We start from the raw sequence: 17083 nt of genomic DNA, 5'->3' as shown, positions 1-17083 counted from the left end.
CATGGATCGCAGATGGTCATTGTACCAGGGGGCAGGGCGTCAGGGGTTTTCGTGATTTGACAAAACGAAAGGCTATTTTTTTTGTACTGCAAGAGGTTTAATGCAGATTTTTATTTTTTACAAGAGACGCACGCTTGTTCTTCGGATTTGAATTTTTGGAAGAGTCAATGGGGGAGTGATGTCTGGTTATCATTTGGTAGTAATCATTCTGCGGGGGTTGCAATATTAAAGGGTAAATTTAAAGGTAAAATTATTAGTGGTAGAGTTCATCATTTGGGCAGATGGATAATTCTTGTAGTGGCTCTTAATGGGAAAATGTTTTTGCTGGGGAATATATATGCTTTTAATAATGAACAATATAGCAGAGACTTGTTTCTTGAAGTTGAAGAAGAAGTGAATAAGGTGAAGGACAAGTTCCAGGATATTGAAATTATTTTAGGGGGTGATTTTAACACAGTCTTTGATGTTAAGTTGGATAGATACCCTGTACCTGCTAGATCTCCCCCTCCTGATATGGAGTTGCACAGGTTATGTCAAGGCTTAGGAATTAGTGATATATGGAGATGTAAACATCCAGGACTAAAGGAGTTCACGTGGTGTAACAAGGACAGATCTAAACAATCAAGAATAGATTTTTGGTTAAGTTCAAATGCATTAGAAGGACAGATTAACAAGGTTTCTATTGAACCATCAGTACTATCTGACCATAAAGCAATTTATCTTTCTGTTAACTTGAGTAACAATGAGGATTCTAAAGTCCCTAAGACTTATTGGAAACTCAATAATATGATTTTGGAAAATGACAGCTTTAAAATGGAAATGAAGGAAATTATACAAACATATTGGAGGCGAGCTCAATTAACAAATTCATATAGCCAAAACTGGGAATTTATGAAGTATAAGATAAGATTGATTGCTATAAAAAGAAGTAAAGAAGCTGTCCGCTCTAATAAAATAAAGGAAGAGGAAGTTATTAAGGCAATTTGTGATCTTACTGATGACAGCAATACTGATCAAACAGATGTTTGTAAATTAATTGGACTGCAAGCTGAACTGGATGAACTATACATAGAAAAAGCAAAAGGAGCTTTTGTTAGATCCAGGAGACGATGGTTGGAGGAAGGCGAAAAAAACTCAAAATACTTCTATAATTTGGAAAAAAAGAATGGAGATTATACATCTCTTAGTAAACTTAACATAGATGGCTGTGAAACTCAAAATCCTGTAGAAATTTCAAGATATGTATCAGATTTGTATGGTAAGTTATATACTAGTAAGGCATGTTCTACAGAAAAAATGTGTGATTTTCTGAACTCATTAAAAGAAGACTTTAAAACTATAGACGAAGGGTTTAAAGCCATCTGTGATAAAGAGATATCCATCTTTGAAATTAAGAAAGTTATTAATAAGCTCAAGGTTAACAAATCTCCTGGTAATGATGGCCTTACCACTGGATTTTATAAGACCTTTCGAGATGATTTGGCTGAATTTCTTCTTCTGGTATTTAAGGAGTCAATTGACAAGGGAGTCTTACCAACCTCGATGACTCAGGGCTTAATAACCATAACTCCAAAACCAGATAAAGATCATTTGTTGATAGATAATTGGCGGCCTATCACTTTGATTAATAATGATGGAAAGATTCCTGCTTCTGTTTTTGCAGAGAGACTGAAAACAGGCCTTGACTCAATTATTGATGAGTCACAGTCGGGTTTCATGAAAGGAAGACATATATGTAATAATATTCGTTTGGTGTTGGACCTTGTAGACTATGGTGAACTTATTAGTCAGGATAGCTTTGTTCTATTTGTGGACTTTTATAAGGCTTTTGACACAATTGAACATTCTTTTATTTTTGAAACTCTCAAAACTGGAGAAACTGGTGAGTATTTTCAAAAGGTAATTAGAACTTTGTACAATCAAGGTAACAGCTCTGTTAAATTGGCTCATGGAACTTCTCATAGATTTAGAATTGGTAGGGGAATTCGACAAGGATGTCCCATAAGCCCATTCTTATTCCTGCTGGTCACACAAGTTATGGCTATTCATATAAAACAAGATGTGTTTCAGGGTATTCAAATACAGGATAGAGAGATTAAGTGTTCCCAATTAGCTGATGACACAACGCTATTTTTAAGAAACCATGCAGAGATTGAGAAGGCAATTAAGTGTATAAATGTTTTTTCCTCTGTTTCTGGTCTTTCTCTTAATTTAAAAAAATGTGAACTGATGGCTCTTGGGAACTGTGATGTTTCATCTATATGTAATATTCCTGTAAAAGATGTAGTTAAATATCTAGGTATGAAGATTTCCAAAAATCCAAAAATTAGAAATGATCTAAACTTTTCTCCAATTATGCATTCATTTGAAAAAAAACTTGACTTATGGTTGTTAAGAGACCTTTCTTTAAATGGTCGAATACTTTTGTCTAAATCTGAGGGTTTATCTAGATTAGTTTATGCTTCACTGGTTCTGGACGTACCACCTGCAACTATTAGGAAAATTGACTCCAAACTTTTCAAATTTATCTGGAGGAATAAACCCCATTATCTTAAAAGAGAAATGATTTGTCGTCCACAGGCAGAAGGGGGCTTAAATGCTTTAGACTTTAGGACATCTAATGCTATTTTTAAGATTAAATGGATACAAAACTATTTAGAAAATAAGCAAAGTATATGGCATATAATCCCCAATCTGATATTTCAAGAAGTAGGGGGTCTAGAGTTTTTACTAAAGTGTAACTTTGACATAGGAAAAATCCCCTTGAAACTTGCCAGTTTTCATAAACAAGTACTTCTGACGTGGTCACTTATGTATAAACATAACTTTTCCCCACATAGATTTACTATCTGGAACAACAAATATATAAAAATTAGAAATAAAACCTTATTTTTTGAAAACTGGGTCAAGAATGATATAATTTGGATTAAACAATTAATCAAGGCTAATGGTAAAATATATAGTTACACCGAGTTTGTTAATAGATACAATATTTCTATTACTTTGGATCAGTATTTTACTGTAATTAATGCGATTTCTGGGGAAATATGAACTCTTTTAAGGAGTTGTAATAGTAGTCCTTTAGAAACATTGGAAGAATTTACAGCTCATGTTAGACTACAAGGAAAGGATATTGTGAATTGTGGATGTAATAACCAATTTTTGAGATCCCTGTTAAAAAATGATAATTTACTTGCGACTACAATATATTGGAATTCTGCATTTGGAAAACGCATTGATTGGAGAAAAATTTGGATGATGCCCAATAAATATTGTATAACCAGTAAAATTAAGGAGGTTTCATACAAAATAATTAATCAAATTTACCCAGTTAAAACTCTTCTTACCCAACGATTTAAAATTAATATAGATGACAAATGTGTTTTTTGTGACAATAGCCCTGAAACTATTCAGCATTTGTTTTGGTTATGTCCCAGGGTAAAAATGTTCTGGACTAAGTTGCAGAATTATATTAAAAAAGAGACCAATATTGATATTTGTTTTGTTGAAAAAGATATTATGTTAAGTTTCAGCCCCAGTGAAAACAATAGAAAAATTTCGTTTGTAATAAATTTAATTATTATACTGGCACGTTATCACATACATAAAATGAAGTGGTCTGGGAGGTACCCTGTGTTTGAGTATTTTAAAATGGAAGTAAAGGGGTATTTGCAGACTATTTCGAAATGCAAAAATATGAAAGCGGTGCGGACATTATTTTTATTTAATTTGTTTAATCTTTTTTCATAACTTGAATTGATGTAGTAGTATGTACCCCTGATGCTATTTTTGTTTTGAATTGTTATATGTACTCTTGTTTGTATTGTAATGTTTGTTCTTTTGTTAAGCATAAATAAAAATTTAAAAAAATTTAAAAGAAAAGCAAAAAAAAAAAACTTGTTGCTCACCGCGGTCCGTTTACCGTTCGCTCCCCTAAGCGGTCCGAAGGGAAACCAAAGACGCAGAGTACATAAGTTCCTAGTTCTATATATACAGTATAGATGGAAAAAAGAAACGCAACATTTTCTGGAATGAGAATACTATAGTTATAGCTTATGTACTTTCACAAAAAGTTGTCAATTTGTTTTAAGCCCTCTGACCAGCAATACAGCTTGTGCAGTGAGGCATTGCAACTTGCCAATCACACAAAAGTTCATTAGGTGCACTTGTTGTTGCACAGTAGAACGTTGATAGTTCATCTGGCTTGCTTGGTTTTTCAGTAGCTAATTCAGTGGCTAAGTCATTCACGTAACTCGTCTAACCCTTTCTTCAAGGACATCAGGATATCGGCGTCCACATCATAGTTGGGTAGTTTGTTCCAGGCCCCAAACCCTTTGAATAAAAATATGCATTTCCCTGTTTGGTAGATTATTTAAACCTCTTATATTTAAAAAAAATTCAAATAGTTTCCCCTAGTTCGTGTTTCACTACTCAATCTTATGAAGTGCACTACTGTAGGTCAGTAGCTTTGAGGATTTTGAATAGTTTGAATAGTTACTTGCTATAACTATGAATAGAATTATGAAGGCTAAGACTGTTTTATTTTTTTAATGGTGTAGTACACCAATAAGATATTTACAGACAACATTAAAACTAACAAACCATTTTGTGATTTAGTTGAAAAGTGTCTGGTCATGGATGTGGCAGTGTGCTCACCTATTTGAATAACACAACATTATACAAAAACATGAATGCAATTATTTTTATTTCAGAAACAGTAGATCAGCTAGGCAAATGAGGTTCCCATCATTAGAACTCCTTTTTTGATTCTTACAGGAAGGCTCTGGATAAAGCGGTCGACATCTTCGACAGCAAAGATGGTTTTTTTGGCATCTTCCTGGAGTTTGGAATTACAGGGATCCCTGGAAACACAGAGTGGTTTGACATGTCACTGTTCGAGTTTCTTTATTCCATGGCAGCGGGTCAGATAGACTTTGGATACAGTTCTTCCCAGCGGAATCTTAATGTCAGGTTTATTCAATAAGAAGCTATTTGATTAAAGGTGTGTGGTAATTTGGCTATTAGACAACTGTTTTTCAGTCATTTCAATCACATTCATAACTATAATTCCTCTTATCTTCTATTGGACTATTCACCCCTGATCTGTACTATTACCTGTCCCTTAACCAGTTCAATACATGAATTTCCCTAAATGCCTATTGCCTTTAATTTAAGAAGAACACTATCAAAAGCATCTTTAAAATCTAATCATATCATTTTGTACGTTCTGCGTGTTTACTGCTGTGACTTGTTTGAAGAATTTTAACAAGTTGGTAAAGGAAGAATGACCTTTTCTAAAACCATATTGACTACTGCTAGGGTCTTCATATGAGCGATCCTGTTGTTTAGTTCTAAAGTGGTTTTCATAACTTTACTTGTAAAAGAAGTAAGACGTATTAGCTTATATCTTGTCATATAAGTCACATTTAGTCATATTTACTATACCGAGAGATACTGTAGAAGGGAATGAGGTAGGGCACTGAAAATGGAGAAAACAGAGTACTGTTGAAGAGCACTGCCAAAGATTGATGCACTGGACAATGGACTATTTAGAAGAAGAGAGATCAGGTAAGAGTAGAGCTGCACAGTTAACCACTAGATCAGAGTGGAGTTTAGAGTTCTGCCTCACCATTCCCATGGAGGTAGCAGTGTCAATAAAAAGTGACATTTGCAGAAGACTAAGGCCAATTTGTGTAAAAATCAGTTTGTTATTAAAGGATTCTAAATTTAGGATGAATTCCCCCATTCTACATAAATTCCATCCAATGTCTAATTCTGAACCACACTGGTCACTAATGTGCTACACAAAATAAAATCACAGTCACAAACTAAATACTCACCATCTGGAGTGTTCTGAGGCTTGTTCCTACTGAATCTGTCCAAACTAAAAACTTCTTTTTTGAAGAACTATGAGCACACAAAGAAAACAATTAAGGAATATTTCTTCCACAGGTATTATAATTGAACTGTTACGTACTGTATTGATCTTGATAAATTTGTAGTCATTATTCATACAGAATATTCAGCATTGGCCACCATAGCAGTTGCTATTCTTGTTGATTGCAATTAATAGAAATGTCATTCTATTCCAATAATTTCTGTAGTGCTAATATTAAAAATACAATAATGCCCAAATTAATTAATAATTAAAGTTTGGGTAACTAATCCATACCTTGTGTTTTTGAGGCTTGTTGTACTCATCAGGCACTTTAAAAGGTCCAAAGCTTTCACAGCTCCCACGTCCACTGGATGTTCCCTGGGCTCTTAAGTTTTCCAAAGATGGATTTGTTTCATTCTGAATTCTGAAGTCTTTTGACCTATTACCCATGATCTTATGCTTTATCATGGAGCCAAACTTTTTCAAAGGATGTTTCTTGACTTTCTGGCTCACATTCACATCTTCATCCGGCGTATTAACTGCAAAGGGGATGTTGCTGAGCGAGAGAAGCCCTTCGCTCTCAGACGTTTTGGTCAGTTGCATTGGGGTCATGTAATGTTTTGCTATGTCAATGCGCAGACCACTCTTGCTTTGGGCTGGACTGACATTTTTGTCCTTATTAAGGCTGGGATTGTACACATACCAAGATGAGTGTCCAGGCAACTCCTGTCACAAAAAAACAAAAAGTTACAGTTCAGTGATTGTTGTTTCAGTTTTAGAAGTAAATCAAAACAAGTAACACTTCTCTTACGGAAAAAAAGATAAGGATTATGGGGTGTGTATATGATTTTAGCACTGACGTTAACACTAGAATAAAGGCAAACAATGAAATATAAAATAATCAGTTTAAAATAATCAGACATCAGTTTGGAAATGTAGACAATACTGTGAGCAAGTCTCTCTATAACAGCAATAACTCACCTGATTGCTTTTGTACTAATTTAATAAGAAAGTGATAAAGCTGAAATCCACAGACAGGTGAGTTTGGTACTGTACGTACGCTATGAACTGACAATAGGGATATTTCTGAGATGTTATACAATATTAGGGAAAACAAATCTGGATTTGTAGTTTTATTGCATTGTAAAGGAAAATGCACAACATAACTATAATCATATTTACAAAATGAGTTCCATCTTCCAGTACTTTCTACACAAATGTCTGTTAATTAGGTACAGAACAGGTCCATCCTACTTTGGTAAGAGAAATTTTTACAGGTTTGGAACTGTTGGTCATACCTCATCAACCACATCATGCGAAGAGGACTCCAGAAGTCGTGTTTTCATACTGTCTGGCCTCGAGGAGCTCTTCCTAGTCTTCTTAACTTTGTTCCCTGAAACCTTACACTGCTGTACTACTTCTTGATCCTGGACTCTTTGAGCCAAATAATCTCCAGGCTTCTCTGGGGTCTCAGAAGCAGAGCAACCTTTTTTCTTATTAGAACAAGGTGTCACACCAACAGCTTCTCCTAGGGAACGCGATGAGCAGGGCTTATCCATAGTGTCTTCTGGCTGGAAACTGTTTTCAAAAACACTTTGGACTGTTGGAGAAAAGCCCTTTGGAGACTTTTTCATAGAAGACTGTAGTTTTTTACTTCTGACTGTAGTTACATTTGTGTCCACAATTTTGTCCTGTGTGGACTCACTGGTTTTCTGAGAAATGAGAGATTGTGAAGATGGAATTGAACACCCGCTTCGTAAACCATGAATTGCAATAGTTTCTTTAGCCACACAACAGGCCATTTCCTTGATCATTTCTGGATTCTCTGAGGCAATTCCTACTTGTAACACTTTCTTGTTGCCATTGGATTCCATCAGTTTGCTGTAAACAGAGCTAACAGTTTTCTTGATGGCTTGCTGTGATGGAAAATGTCCTTCAGCCTTTGGTTCACTGATGGTTAGAGTGGAAACCTTTGACAATTCCTTCAGCGCATCTTTGGTGAGTTTCAGTGCCAGGTCCCTGACCTGAGACTCAGACAGCTCTTCCAATTCCCCAGAATAATCTTCTGGTTTGGGGAATCCAGGGCGAATTTTCAAAAGCAGTTTTGCAATGATATCTTTCAATACATCTATTCGACCAATAACAGGTGAAGGTTCTAACTGGTTCGTTTTGGTGCACATGAGCTGCTCAGTGCTCCGGGTTTCCATATCAATGGCAGCTTGAGGAGTACTGGACTCAGGGCTGGAACAGTTTAGCTGAATTTCCTTTAGCAGATTATCTGTGACTCCATGTACTATCTCAGAAGAAACAAGAGAAATTTCAGAAGACTGAGCACTGGGTGTTGCCTCTTTGTTGTGCTCACTAGTGATTCTAATATCACTCATCACCTCATCAACCTTCACATCATGCGAAGAGGACTCCAGAGGTTGTGTTTTCATACAGTCTGGCCTCGAGGAGCTCTTCTTAGTCTTCTTAACTGTCTTCCCTGATGCCTTACACTGCTGTACTCCTTCTACATCCTGGACTCTTTGAACCAGATAATCTCCAGGCTTGTCTGGGGTCTCAGAAGCTAAGCAATCTTTTTTCTTATTAGAACAAGGTGTCACACCAACAGCTTCTCCTAGGGAACGTGATGAGCAGGGCTTATCCATAGTGTCTTCTGGCTGGAAACTGTTTTCAAAACCACTTGGGACTGTTGGAGAAAAGCCTTTTGGAGACTTTGTCATAGAAGACTGCAGTTTTTTACTTCTGACTGTTCGACCAATAACAGGTGAAGGTTCTAACTGGTCCGTTTTGGTACACATGAGCTGCTCAGTGCTCCGGGTTTCCATATCAATGGCAGCTTGAGGAGTACTGGACTCAGGGCTGGAACAGTTTAGCTGAATTTCCTTTAGCAGATTATTTGTGACTCCATGTACTATTTCAGAAGAAACAAGAGAAACTTCAGAAGACTGAGCACTGGGTGTTGCCTCTTTGTTGTGCTCACTAGTGATTCTAATATCACCCATCACCTCATCAACGATCTCACTTGCTTCTCTGCTAATACTGGTTTCTGGTGAAAGGGATGAACATCGGGAAGCTGAATGTGTCAGCTTGGAAATGTTGGTCACCATAGAGCTGATTATGGTTTTGACCACTGTCTCATTTCTGGAGGCTACAGCTTTCTGTAGAACTTGTTGGGATCCAGTTTGACACAGCAATTCATTGTGAACAGAGCTGGCAACCTGCTGAATCTTGTGTGGTTCATGAAACACATCATTATCCTGTTTCACAACTGTTATCTCCTGGTTTTCGGACAAGTCCTGCAACACACTGTCAAAGAGGTCCACAGCTATCTGACTCAGCAAAGACACAGACATCTTCCCTGGGATTTCTGTAGAAGTTTCCTCTTTTATCAAAGTAGGGTATATCTGTAATAGCAGCTGTGTTATGATGTTTTCCACAGTCTCAGTACACACTAAAGTCATATTAAGTGATTCTGTTGATTTAGCCATAGAACTTTCCTGGAGCCCAACTGAGGAAACCGGTTCAATATTCAACGGTTCTACAGGGACACTGAGTGGTTTGATTTCAGAACTGTTTTCAAGGTGGGAGTCTCTTTTCAGTTCCTCAGAAGAACTCTTCTCAATTTCTGATGTCACCCTGGCTGCTGGTATATTACCTATGGTAACAAAGAGCTTTTCATTTAATGATAGTAAAACAAAATATCAGAAAGTATGTAGAATTGAAACAAAAACTAAATTATATTGAGAAGTAACGAATGACAGGCATCACAAAATATTTGAGTATAAAGCTTCATGTTCCTGTAAAACTATTACATCTTGGAGCTCAGGTAACTACATACAAACAAGCAGCCATATTCACAGATACTGTATATATGGCTACTGAATATATGGCTATATTCACTCATTCTCTCATTCATAGTCATGGCCTACACTATCTTAGTCTAAATACATCAAAAACTTTTAAAAGATACAAGAGATAGAAAATCAAGGTACTGTATATTTACAATACAACACAAGAATTACCCCCAACTTATATTGTGTTAACATCTTACAATATACTGTAGCAATCAATACATTTGTATTTTTTTCTATCGTTCATAGTTTCAGTTCTGTTTTCACATCTTTCTATGAGAAATTGCTCAATATTACACATATCTTTGAAATAACACATATATTGGGAGCTATATTTTAATAATCTTATGTGTATAAACACAATTTTTAAGTGTCCATTTCTGTAATTGTTCCAATTTACAGTATAGAAACGCAGTATATTCAAGAAACAAGTTAAAGTGCAGTCACTACATTTTTTAACTTGTACTTCATAGCAACTAAAAGGTTAATACACTATTAAATGATTTGATTTGATTTCCTTCTTACCTTGATTTTCACTGTCTTCAGGCTTCATTGATAAATCACACACAGCAGACAAAACATCCATGACAGACTTTACAAGCAAGCTGGAAAGCTGATTAATTGCATCATGGTACATCTGTGAACTGGGCACTGATGGTTCAGTACTTTTCTGTGGTCTGTGATCCTTGGCAGTCAGAGACACTTTCTCTGAAATCCTTTGGGAAGACTTAAATTCCGGATTTGTATCACAATCTTGAAAAAGTGAAACATCTTTCTCATTTTCGTCAAAAGTTGGAGAATCGGGAAAACTGAGGCACTGCTTCAACAGCTTTTTCACTGATTTCTCAGTAAATGAATACAACAACTGCATAGAAAGCTCTGAGGACTTTGGATGGGATAAATCCTGAACAACTAGATGGCTCTTTAAAGTTGGATCTGAATTAGATTTGTGAGCTGTGCCGAATTGTACTGCAATTCCCGATTTCAAAATTAAATGGAAAACATTTTTGACAAGTTCTTCTGAAAATACACGCAGAGATCCATTCGAGACAAGTTGTTCCACTTTCCTTTCAATAGGACTCATTGTAGAACTCTCTGTGGAGGTCCTGACTTGGTCCTTAGGCTATTCTGAAACCCTTGTCTGCAGTGGGGGGAGATTGTGCTTTGCTGTGGCTCCTGGTACTTGAGATGCACAGGACACCTCTTCAGCTGAAAGCTTTTCAATGTTCAAGTTAACATTATTGGAGTGGGTTTGAAATGCTATATTCTCAGTGACGAGACCAGCTGCACACTCTGATTTCTTTTGGCTTACTCTAGACTTGCTTTTTGTATCTGAGGCCTCCATTACATCAAGTTCGCCCATAATAATGTCAACAATACCCATGGCAACAATTTCAGTGTCAGACACTGCAGACTCTGCACATGCTATGTGTTCTGCTGAGAAGTCAAGCTTTGGTGAAATGAGAGGGCTTGGCTGGTCTCCTTCCTCAACATTGTCAAGTGTTGTTTTCTCTGAGCCTCTCTTTTGTTCTGCAGCATTTAAGCTGTTTTGATCTGTAAATGAATCTTCTATCTCATTGCTTTTGCAAGGAAGTTCCATGAACTCTTGTTCACCCAGTCCCATGTCATTTGAAGTAGAGGGTTTCTTCCAAACCCAGGACCGGGGAACTCGATTGCTTTTACATGTCAATTCATTTTCTTGTTCTGCTGTAGGAGTAGGTTGATCCTTAAGTTTTGATGAAGCATCAGTCAGGGCTCTATAGGGAGTGTCCCGATTCATGACTTCTGTGTCATCTGTATAAGAATCAATCACCATCCCAGGCACATTTATGGGTGGGAAACGTTTAACAGAATATTCTCTGCGGTTACTTTTAGTGTACTCTTTAGTGTACTCGTCTTGGTGGCCATGGACTATTTTACGAAGTGGCCGGAGGCCTACGCCCTCCCGGACCAGAGTGCCCCCACGGTGGCCGATGCACTACTGGAGGGGATGTTTGCCAGGCTGGGGGTGCCGGAGGAGTTACACAGTGACCAGGGGTGTAAGTTCGAGTCCCAGGTCTTCGCCAGAGTGTGCCAGCGCCTGGGGATCACTAAGACGCGGACCACCCCGCTGCATCCCCAGAGCGACGGTTTGGTGGAGCGGTTTAATCGGACGCTCGCCACCCAGCTGGCCACCCTGGTGTCCCAGCACCAACGGGACTGGGACCGCCACCTCCCCCTTGCGGTCTGGGCGTATCGGACCGCGGTCCAGGAATACACCGGGTGCACCCCGGCCTCGCTCATGCTGGGCCGGGAAATGCGAACCCCGGTGGACCTGGTCTTTGGCCCGCCGCCCGGAGACGGGTCGGCACCGCCGGCTGGACCGGACTACGAGTGGGACCTGCGGCAGCGGATGCGGCGGGTGCACAGCTTTGCACGGACCCACCTGACTCAGATGGGGGTCCGGCAGAAGCGGCACTACGACCTGCGCTGCAGGGGGCCTGCCTTCCAGCCCAGGGACTCAGCCCTAAGCTGGCGCTGTCGTGGGAGGGGCCCGCTGAGGTACTCGGGGTGGTGGGCGAGGTCTGCTACCGTGTCCGGTTGCGAAGAGTGGTGGGAGAGTGGTGGTCCTGCACCGAGGCCGCCTGGCCCCCTACCGGGCCCGGGAGGAGGAGCCGTGGGGGAGGCTCCACACTTATAAGTGTATAGCGTGTTGTTAAGTAATTACCACCCTAAAGATGTGTACGTGTTCCGTCAGTCTCCTCATGTGCATGTATATCCTGTGTTTGGTTTTGTGGTTGTTAATGAATAAAGCTATCGCTTGGTTTGTTAATCACGTCTCCACTGGTCCTTTGTTCTGAAAAGAACCTGTAAACGCTACAGTATATTGTAAATACAGTAGGTTTTATAGTCTTATAAAACACTTTTTTTCTAAGCGTTTTATAATGCTAATCTTGCACTCTGCTGTGTCCTAGTTCCTTTCAGTTGGGCTTCACTGGTGAAATAAGGATGAAAACATCCTCTCTCTGCCCAGTCTTGCTTTTTGGCGGTTGATGTGTCTGTTCTAGATATGTCTAAAACGGCACCTAATCTGCAGGAAGAAGCTGTTAAATTGGTAAACTGGTATCTGTAGCTGTGTAGCTGCAGAAAGGGATTGAAAACGCACCGACAGAAACTTTTTAAAAACAAATCTGGGCGCGACGGTAGGATGACGTCACAACGGAACGGCCATTTCACGAGGTTCCTAACTCCTCAGCCTCGAGATGTGTTCTGGTTGTTTTCGGTTTGGCTGAAGGTATTTGTACCGTAGCAATGCCGTGCTTTAAATTTCATACTTGGTTATTTAAGATCCCTGTTTATAAGAATAGGTGTGTTAACCCCTCTGTATTCTAGCTAGATTTCACTCTGGAATTCTTAATCTGGCCTTCCTAAAGTTTTTCCTTAAAACAATTGGTGAAGACATTTCTCACTTTTCAACCACTTTTCATCTGTAGCTCCAAGGAACTGCTGGTATAGTGGTGGACAATGCGTGATGGACTTTGGGATCCTTTGGGATGGAAAAGAAGTGTAGAAATGCAATTTTAATTATGGTCAATTATGGTATTGCAGCCATTTATAGTTATACAGGTCTTGTCCTCAATATTTTCAGTCACAGCAGCATGACACATGGAATATTATCCATCCATTGTCTAATCACTTGATCCAATTCAATGCTGTGGAGAAGGGCTCTGCAATTACCAGAGGTCAGTTTCTTCATTTCTGTTGCAGTGTGAGAGCAAAGAAAATTACAGTCATCAACAATTATACTGCTTATCTGTTTAGTTGCAAGAGGATTATCCTTTCTTTTGGACAGAATCTGCATTCGGATTTGTGACCAAGATTACATAATACAAATGCCAAAGCTTGGAACGTCTGAAAAAGACTCAGTGGATGACAGAGGGATCAAATTTGCTAACTAAATGTGTGTTCACTGATTGATCTGCAGAGCCACACGGTCAGGCTGGGTGCAATAAGATGTGGATACAGTCCTTCAAATTCAAATCCCTAGTAAAAAAAGAGAATACAATCCATTTTATCCAGCAGCCATATCACTCTGCAACTCACAACTGGCAACCCACTGAAGCTCAGCAGGTGTGAGCCTGGTCAGTACCTGGTTGTGAGACCTCCTGGCAAAAACTAAGGTTGCTGCTGGAAGAGGTGTTAGTGGGGCCAGCAGGGGGCGCTCACCCTGCAGTCTATGTGGGTCCTAATGCCCCAGTATAGTGACGGGGACACTATACTGTAAACAGGCGCCGTCCTTCGGATGAGACATAAAACCGAGGTCCTGACTCTCTGTGGTCATTAAAAATCCCAGGGCGTTTCTTGAAAAGAGTAGGGGTGTAGGATCTCCCATTGGCCCTTACCAGTCATGACCTCCTAGTAATCCCCATCTATGAATTGGCTTCATTACTCTGCTCTCCTCCCCACTGATAGCTGATGTGTGGTGAGTGTTCTGGTGCACTTTGGCTGCCGTCGCATCATCCAGGTGGATGCTGCACATTGGTGGTGGTGGAGGGGAGTCCCCATTACCTGTAAAGCGCTTTGAATGGAGTGTCCAGAAAAGCGCTATATAAGTGTAAGCAATTATTATTATTATTATTATTTTAATACCCTGAATGTATGAAATAAGCACATGCTTGTTTTTAGCCTAGTCTTGCTGACAATCACATTGCTGGTCTGATCACCTGCAGGATACGAGAACTCCGTTTCTATAATATTTTGTCTTTGAAGAACTGGCATCTGATTCATTTCCAGTAGTCTCTCTCATTACTTGACTGTCTGTTGGGAACTGTTAGTCCTGCTTGTGTTTATTCTGCAGTCTGGTGAACAACAGGTCGTGAAATTAAGATCTATTTGATTAATTGTCTTTTATCCACCCTTTATCAGAAGGCTGCTTATTCCTGTTTAAGGGTTTGCTGACCAGGAGTCTATCCCAGAATACCAGAGGTGTAACTCGGCATTAGTAGTATACTTGTCCCCTTGTAGGGTACATACACAAACACACAGGGCGATGTAGACATTCCAGTGAACCGAACAAGCATGTGTTGAAGATGGAAGATGGAGGGAATCACCCAAAGGAAGATTATGTGAAAGCAGGGAGAAGACGCAAACCCCCTACATAAGGTGCACACGTCTGGAATCAAATTCAATGACCCCCAAACACGTTCACCAATTTTATTTCTAAAAAGATAACTTTCTGCATTATGATAAATGATGAATGCACCTTCGTGTTTATTAAAATATTATTCTAAATGATTTTTAAAAATGGTGTTATTTTTATGTAAGAACTGTTTCAATCAAACGCACTAAAAAAATCAATATTTTAGGAAATGTTGGAAAAGGAAAAGATGGTTGAAAAGTATGGAAGCCCGTTTCCGCCAGGGAGTCAAAAAAACGCGCTATGGTATCTCAGAATTCCGATTTAGTATCTCAGAATTGCGACTTAGTAACTCAGAATTCCGACAGTATCTCAGAATTGCGACTTGGCAAATCAGAATTGCGACTTAGTATCTCAGAATTCCGACAGTATCTAAGAATTGCGACTTAGTAACTCAGAATTCCGACTTAGTATTTCAGAATTGTGACTTAGCAACTCAGAATTGCGACTTAGTATCTCAGAATTCCGACAGTATCTCAGAATTCCGACTTAGTATCTCAGAATTGCGACTTAGCAACTCAGAATTCCGACTTAGTAACTCAGAACTCCGACTAAGTAACTCAGAATTCTGACTTTATATCTCACATTTGCGACTTCGAAACAGCCCATATTTCATTGTCTGTCCTTTTGTTATTGTAACGGATTCGGGTTCTAGGGCTTGTGCCCTCGCCGCTCCCACCCTAGTTTGTGCCTCACTGCATTGGCTCGAACCCAGGTCCTGCCAACTGAGGTACTTTCTGAGTTGCTAAGTCGCAATTCTGAGTTGCTAAGTCGCAATTCTGAGTTGCTAAGTCGGAATTCTGAGTTACTAAGTCGGAATTCTGAGATACCATAGCGCGTTTTTTTTACTCCCTGGCGGAAACAGGCTTCCATAGAAAAGCCTGGAATGCAATTGTAATCCTCACTTAAGGGGAGCCGGGTTTTAGAACTGGCTATAGTTGCTCACGGACATAGCGTTGGCTTTATGAACTACAACTCCCATAATGCAATACTCAAGTTTACGTCACAGTCCCTATTCTGCCTGGCTGTGGTGACCTCTAGCGGGGCCCTCTCAGTTCTGGCAGCTTTACCGTTGATCGTGTGCACTCACCGGCGCGCGCAAGAGGAACTCACACACAGTTTCCTTTTTTAAAGTTTATTTTCTACAAAAATAGAAAAAAACATGGGAGGGTTTCCAGAGATATGTACAAGTCAGGTTTACAGCAGGCTGGTAGCGAGAGTCTGACTCCTACCCTCGTACATGTTGTTTTCCCCTGTTTAAGACGTTTACTATAACACCATTTAAACGCGACACAACATAACAACTCAACTCACTAAGAACTTAACTCACAACACACAGACAGTTTTCATCTAGCGACTTCACACAGTTAGCTAACGAAGTTCAATTTCGTCTCTGATAACCCGCAGAGCCCGAATACACTTTTGATACTCTTAAAACAAATATAAACGCGTAAACCTTAAACCGAAACTATGACATCAGTAAACATAAATTTACAGACCTTTTAAAAAAGCCTTATTACTTCAGATCTTACCTAAAAAATTAGAAAGAGCCATGGGAGAGTTTCCAGAGATACGTACAAGTCAGGCGTACAGCAGGCTGGTAGCGAGGGTCTACCAGCCTGCACGAGGCGCTGTTCCCGATTCCCGGGCCCAGCTGCTCATCACCTGGTTGCACAAGCTTTGACTTTTCATTTTCATTACTATATTTTCACGTTGTGTTTTTCATACCACTACCGAAAAAAAAAAACATATTTTAGAGGAAGATGTCAGCTTGATTAAACAAATATTGCTCCTTAAGCCTAGTTCCTTACTGTGCTAATTCTGCCACCTACTGGACAAGGTAATAAATAAAACAAGGAGAAAATCATAGAATATAACACCCACACAACAGGCCAGCCAAGTAAAGGGTGTAAGATGACCAGGGGAAGGGTCATTCATAACAGGTATTTTCGGAATGACCTACTTAAAATACTAGATATGGACCTCAGTAAAATGGCTGCCAAAAAGAATCAGCTGACCGGTATATGGAAAGGGTCTACCCTGAGAAACAATGAGACACAGCTGAGCCGCATCAGGAACCGAAATTGAAGTGAAATATAAGTGAATATAAGAACAGGGCGGAAGCCGATCAGGTGAATGCGGTTTGGAGGAAGAGAGAGGAAAGAGGTTTAT

The 17083-nt window shown here is 39.4% G+C and overlaps 1 protein-coding gene across 1 annotated transcript; it reads right to left on the bottom strand.

Annotated features, from left to right (window-relative positions):
- Nucleotides 1–4770: 4770 nt before the first annotated feature.
- LOC148823741 (uncharacterized) lies at nt 4771–8529 on the bottom strand. The gene is made up of 4 exons (XM_088928107.1): nt 8266–8529; nt 6173–6604; nt 5841–5907; nt 4771–4862 (listed from the first exon to the last, which is right to left on the bottom strand). The coding sequence occupies exons 1-4, from the start codon at nt 8527–8529 to the stop codon at nt 4771–4773; spliced, it is 855 nt and encodes a 284-aa protein (XP_088784233.1).
- Between the last annotated feature and the right edge of the window lie 8554 nt (nt 8530–17083).

Source organism: Atractosteus spatula, chromosome 11 (assembly GCF_055471065.1).
Source record: "Atractosteus spatula isolate fAtrSpa1 chromosome 11, fAtrSpa1.hap1, whole genome shotgun sequence".
Taxonomy (NCBI): domain Eukaryota; kingdom Metazoa; phylum Chordata; class Actinopteri; order Semionotiformes; family Lepisosteidae; genus Atractosteus; species Atractosteus spatula.
The sequence above is the reverse complement of the archived record's forward strand: the minus strand, read 5'-3'. Positions and strand labels throughout refer to the sequence as shown.

Coding starts and splice junctions, on each gene's coding strand:
- LOC148823741 (XM_088928107.1), bottom strand. CDS start 8,529: ATGGATAAGCCCTGCTCATCACGTTCCCTAGGAGAAGCTGTTGGTGTG. Junction 6,605..8,265: donor ATGATGTGAAGGTTGATGAG/GTGATGAGTGAT, acceptor TTTTTGTGACAG/GAGTTGCCTGGACACTCATC. Junction 5,908..6,172: donor ACAAGCCTCAAAAACACAAG/GTATGGATTAGT, acceptor GTGTGCTCATAG/TTCTTCAAAAAAGAAGTTTT.